Source organism: Anabrus simplex, chromosome 2, assembly GCF_040414725.1.
Source record: "Anabrus simplex isolate iqAnaSimp1 chromosome 2, ASM4041472v1, whole genome shotgun sequence".
Lineage (NCBI taxonomy): Eukaryota > Metazoa > Arthropoda > Insecta > Orthoptera > Tettigoniidae > Anabrus > Anabrus simplex.
This window is the reverse complement of record NC_090266.1, coordinates 697354806-697361253: the sequence shown is the minus strand read 5'-3', so window position 1 is coordinate 697361253 and position 6448 is coordinate 697354806. Positions and strand designations below refer to the sequence as shown.

Below are 6448 nucleotides of genomic sequence, written 5' to 3'. Positions count from 1 at the left end.
TAATACAAAACTGTACTGTAATAACTATTGTTTGTATATATATAGGGAATTGATATTGTGGCGTTGATTATAAAAAGTGATACTGTTAACATTTATTACGAGAACTATGAACATATGATCGCGACGGAGATTAAATCGAGAATTCAACTATTGTTGCCATATTTCCGTTTTGTTGAAAAATCTGAACAAATACAAAACGAATCCTGAAGTACACCATATTATGCTGTACCCTAATACCGACTGGAGAGGTGAAGATGATGATAAACGATAACGGTAAAACTAAAAGTAATGATATTGATGATAGTAAACCTAATAGTATAACGGGAATAATCATCATCTTTTGTGTTTTGTTTTGGGCAATTATCATACAAAGAGATTCGTATTGAGCTATTGTCAGATATTTGTAAAAAGAGAGTAATGTCGTAACGGAGTTGATGTTGGATACTAATAACATAGTCTGACAACACTTTTCTTATAATAATCTAGTGTAACTAGGAAATATTTGCGGAACATTCACTCTTATCACATTACACATAACCAAGCACCCTTCGAAATCCAAACATATTTTATTAAATTCTCTTGAAGCTGCGCAAGTATAAAAAAGGAAAGAAAAGAAAGAGATCGCATATGCTTTCTGAAACAAATGGTACCGTATTATAAAACAATATATCTATATATGAATGTGACATATATTTTATGACTAAATATTAAGATATTGCTTCAATCTCTTTCTTGTCCGTCTCATGGCCGTTTCTTTTTTAATCTTATAAACCTTAGAGGAAATATTAAAGCCACCAAAATAATGTTACAGTATATGTGTATATACTGTAAACACAAAGGAACTAAAGTAACTAAAGTGAGTGAAATTATCAATTGTGTCTCATAACAACTCTGGTGTTTTGGATCTACTCTAAATTAAGAATATGCGTTCACAGCCAATGATTTCTTTCCAAAGTAAATTGCGCAGTCTTATAATAACTGAATGTATATACTAATTCCACTGGCTGTCTGGTGATTCTTTAAAATAACTAGATGTTCTGTTTTCTTAAATATAAATGAAATACCAATTATAGAAAACGCTTTTCCTACAGTTGCCACAATTTTGACACCAATGCAGATATATCGTGAATTTAAGCCAATTGAAATAGTTTAAATTGTGTATTTCATTCTACTTTTGCAAATTTATCTCCGCAAAAAATCCGTAAGTCCACAATCACACATGTTCTTCATATATATATATTTATATATATATAAGCACTCACATCAATTATAACATGCTATGATATTTTGTCATGTACAAGTGTTATTCAAGACTACAGCTTGATATTCTTCTAACGTTAAAGGATATAATAAACTACTTGCTGTCTTAAAAAATCACGGTTATTTCATTTAAATATTCGTATCTGACAGCAAAATTCACACCTATTTATATAATCTCTTCTATTTGGAAAACTACAGTGTCTTAACACTTCTCATATAAATTCACATGCAGTATTTATGTACCGAGTTCTATGTGCACTTATAACTCCTCCGTGAAGCCATATGATTGGTAAAGTTTTCATGGGTTATTATTCTGCTGTTGGCTTTGAGAATTCCCGGAACTGCCAGACGACAAAGGAAATCCAAGCGTTCGCGGATCCCCACCATGTAAGCGTAACGCTTGCTCCAATCTTTGCTCTTGTAGCCTTAACGCTTCACTTAAATCAGGAGAAACTTGATTGTGATGAGCGTGGTGATGGTTCATTCCGCTTCCATTGTTACTACCACCGTTGTGAGCTGCCGATCCCATATTATGATGACGGAGCGAGGAGTTGCCATCTGCACTACCGGAGGCGCTGTTATTGCTTGAGGCCGCAACAGCCGCTGCCTGACTTACAGCTAATCTCAAAGCAGCTTCTGCTTGAGACCGTAATAAAGCTTCTGCTTGATGCATTCTTAATGCTGCCGCTTCTGACGAGGATTGCTGGTGGTTGTGGTGACTCTGATGGCCACCATGGTGATGGCCCGCCATCGAATCCAGTCTCATTGCTGAGTCGACTACCATTGACGACCTCATTGCTACATCCATTGACCGCATCGAGTCCGCCATAGAAGCCGCCCGCATTGAGTCTGCCATGGATGCCGCTCGTCGCGCGGCATTCATAGCTGCCTGAGCTTGGGCTGCAGACACTCCTCCGTCTCCCGAAGCTGGTGGTGTCGACGATGTACCTGGTCCACCCGCGGAGCTGTTGTTACCATTATTTCCTCCCGGTGACGACACACCCCCAAGGCCCGATGCTCCCATACGCATTGCAGCAGCTAGATTAACAGCAGCTGCCTGCACAGCTACAGCACCCGAAGAAGGACTTCCTAATCCTCCGGAAACACCTGCCGATGACTGACCAACGATGGCTGCCATGGCCGCCATGCGACTGGCATTATGGAGATCCTCTGCTCCGTACTGCTGGTGCATTCCATTATTACTTCCTCGTCCTCCGAGGATGTCACCAAGCTTGTTGTTGTTGTTATTGTTGTTGTTATTGTTGTTCATTATGCCACCAGGTTCAGATCCAGTACTGGAAAGCCGACCTCCTCCAGAGGAACTATCAGAGTGGGCGGAGGGACTGGCACACATAGAAGAGGGCCCTCCTCCTCCACTGAGACCTGCCAGGCCCCCAGCTGAGGACGCTGCTACCGCCGCCGCCAACAGCGACTCTCGCTCTCGACGTTCTGCAGCAGCTCGACTCAGTACGTACTGTGCTGCGAACTGATGCTTGGGGTCCATCCGCATGTGCTCCATGTGGCTCAGCAGCCCTGAAAAAATAGAACACAATCGAATTAAAAAATGCTGAACAGCATCTAAAGACCACATTTCTGAATTATTAAATTGTAAAGCTCTAAAAGGGCTAGAGTGAATTTTGATAAAATTGCAATGGAAATCATGATGGTTCTCATGACATGTTCAAATGCTGAAAGGCCGATTATTCATGGTCGGGGCACTCATGTCCATTGATATTAGTGGATGTCATTCCTGCATCAGCAGCAATTGACTGCAAACTACAGCGCGATTTTCAAATGTTTTTCAATACTACTTCGATACATCCATAGAAATGCATATCTACTGTACTAAAAATAGCCCTGTCAATTGCTAACGAGCATCATATGTTTCCATAAAGTCTATCTATTTTTATTTCTATTAGAAAATTCATCAATTCATCATCAGAAAGTATTCATCTTTAGAGGTAAGTGAACTTTCCTCCTATAAAGTTTCGGTAGTTTAACGTCGCTCTAACTCAAACAGATGTTTGGCGACCAATGAAGTTTCATATCAAGTCTCTTGAAAAGGAAGTGAGAAGTATTTACCGATAAAAGCACATATAGACTATGTTGTAAAAGTCAAACTTATGAACGAATCAAAGTTTCAACCAAAATGTTGAAATAAAGAGAAGTATTATACATTATTACTCTATTCCTGGGAAACGTAACTTCCGTTAATATCATCATATAACAGGTGCAATATTGCAAAAACTGTCCTGCTCCATGGCTAAATGGTTAGCGTGCTGGCCTTTGGCCATAGGGGTCCCGGGTTCGATTCCTGGTAAGGTCGGGAATTTAAACCATCATTGGTTAATTTTCCTGGCACGGGGGCTGGGTGTATGTGTTGTCTTCATCATCATTTCATCCTCATCACGACGCGCAGGTCGCCTACGGTAGTCAAATCAAAAGACCTGCACCTGGCGAGCCGAACCCGTCCTGGGATCTCCCGGGACTAAAAGCCATACGCCATTTCATTTCATTGCAAAAACTAATTTAAGTGACGAGAAAATGCGCTATCTACGATGTTATGCTGTCAATGTAAGGAATGATATTGATTTCCCTTTTCGATCGCATTTATAAAGAAGTTACTCAATAGATTCATCACCGAATGTGTCATGGTCACAGCTAGTCTGCGATAAGCTTCCGTACAGCTTGATTGTTTCTTGTCCAGCAATAACTGATCGGTTTAGTGCGTTTCAAGTCTTCTGAATTAAATGTTGAGCAGGGTATTCTTGTGTTTTGCGGGTTATAAAATGCAATTCGCACTGACATTTTGAGATTCACGGGGAGTAATATATTGTAGAGAGTGAACTGGAATATCATCACACGCTACAACGCTTGTCTATAAACTGAGGGAGAGCATCTTCTGCACTTGCTTTAATGGGGTAAGTTTTATTGTTTTTTCAATCTGATTAACCATTCATCGAAACTGATGGATTTTCTGTGGACGTACGGGAACAGTGTGACGGCAACTCTTTCAGGATTCGCCCTGCACAAACTCACAAACATTCTCTCTTCATTAATAATATTATTATTAGACGAGCCGAGAATCGAAACCAGTGTTTCCAAGTAAGAGACAGGCACGCTACCCCTTGCACCACGGGGAAGAAAGCGCAAATTTGGCATTAACTTGACACTTTAGTTAATAATAATAATAATAATAATAATAATGCAGGTCTTTGGATTCAACGCGCTAATAGGCGACTTGCGCGTCTGTGGATAGGGCTCTACCTATGATTAATTCTAATGGTTAAGATGGCACTAACTCCCAGCCTCCAAGCCAGAGAAATTAACCAACGGAAGTTAAAATTCCCGACCCCGTCGTGGATCGAACCAGAGACCCCTTGAACCGAATTCAAGCACGCTAACGTTTTAGCTATGGAGCCTTGGACACTTTGGTTGATTTAAGATCATTAACTAACGGATTTCGTAATTCTAGTAGCCTTTCCCTCGTGTTTTGAACTATGTGCAGGATTGATGTCCTTTGCCAGGTAGTTCTGTGTATGGTATACTTAGTATGTATGATATGGACGCCGTTTTGTGTGAAGAGCACAGGATGAAAATAAACAAATCTAATACAAAGGTGATGTAATCATCATCATCATCATCATCAGTTTACCCTCCAGGTTCGGTTTTTCCCTCGGACTTAGCGAGGGATCCCACCTCTACCGCCTCAAGGGCAGTGTCCTGGAGCTTCAGACTCTTGGTCGGGGGATACAACTGGGGAGTATGACCAGTACCTCGCCCAGGCGGCCTCACCTGCTATGCTGAACAGGGGCCTTGTGGAGGGATGGGAAGATTGGAATGGATAGGCAAGGAAGAGGGAAGGAAGCGGCCGTGGCCTTAAGTTAGGTACCATCCCGGCATTCGCCTGGAGGAGAAGTGGGAAACCACGGAAAACCACTTCCAGGATGGCTGAGGTGGGAATCGAACCCACCTCTACTCAGTTGACCTCCCGAGGCTGAGTGGACCCCGTTCCAGCCCTCGTACCACTTTTCAAATTTCGTGGCAGAGCTGGGAATCGAACCCGGACCTCCGGGGGTGGCAGCTAATCACGGTAACCACTACACCACAGAGGCGGCCTTGGTGATGTAATTCAGGCGAATAAAGTCAATTGAAGCAGGAAATATTACATTAGGATATGTAGTTATAAGGATGTAGATGAATATTGTTACTTGGACATTAGAATAATTAATGATGGCAAAAGTAAGGAAGACATAAAACGCAGACTAACACAAGGAAGGTCTTTCTCATCATCATCATCATCATCTGTTTACCCTCTAGGTTCGGTTTTTCCCTCGGACTTAGCGAGGGATCCCACCTCTACCGCCTCAAGGGCAGTGTCCTGGAGCTTCAGACTCTTGGTCGGGGGATACAACTGGGGAGTATGACCAGTACCTCGCCCAGGCGGCCTCACCTGCTATGCTGAACAGGGGCCCTGTGGAGGGATGGGAAGATTGGATGGGACAGGCAAGGACGAGGGAAGGAAGCGGCCGTGGCCTTAAGTTAGGTACCATCCCGGCATTCGCCTGGAGGAGAAGTGGGAAACCACGGAAAACCACTTCCAGGATGGCTGAGGTGGGAATCGAACCCACCTCTATTCAGTTGACCTCCCGAGGCTGAGTGGACCCCGTTCCAGCCCTCGTACCACTTTTCAAATTTCGTGGCAGAGCCGGGAATCGAACCCGGGCCTCCGGGGGTGGCAGCTAATCACGCTAACCACTACACCACAGAGGCGGGAAGGTCTTTCTCAAGAAAAGGAATTTGCTCACATCAAACATTGGTATGCATATTAGGAAGATGTCTTTCAAGACTGTAGTGTGGCATTGTATAGAAGTGAAACATGGAAGGAAGGAAGGAAGGAAGGAAGGAAGGAAGGAAGGCAGGCAGGCATTAGACGCGTTTTTTTTGCTATTTTGCTTTACGTCGCACCGACACAGGTACGTCTTATCGCGACGATGGGATAGGAAAGGCCTAGGAATTGGAAGGAAGCGGCCGTGGCCTTAATTAAGGTACAGTCCCGGCATTTGCCTGGTGTAAAATTGGAAACCACGGAAAACAATCTTCAGGGCGGCCGACAGTGGGGCTCGAACACACTATATCCCGATTACTGGATACTAGTCGCACTTAAACGACTGCAGCTATCGAGTTG

The 6448-nt window shown here is 43.0% G+C and overlaps 1 protein-coding gene across 1 annotated transcript in view; it reads right to left on the bottom strand.

Moving 5' to 3' along the window:
- Positions 1-675: 675 nt before the first annotated feature.
- The window catches only part of LOC136863040 (uncharacterized), a 361925-nt gene continuing 356152 nt past the window's right edge, over positions 676-6448 (bottom strand). Inside the window, exon 8 of the mRNA XM_067139358.2 lies at positions 676-2793. Within this exon, the coding sequence (XP_066995459.1) occupies positions 1559-2793 (1235 nt within the window). The 3' untranslated portion in view covers positions 676-1558. The remainder of the gene's footprint in view (positions 2794-6448) is intronic.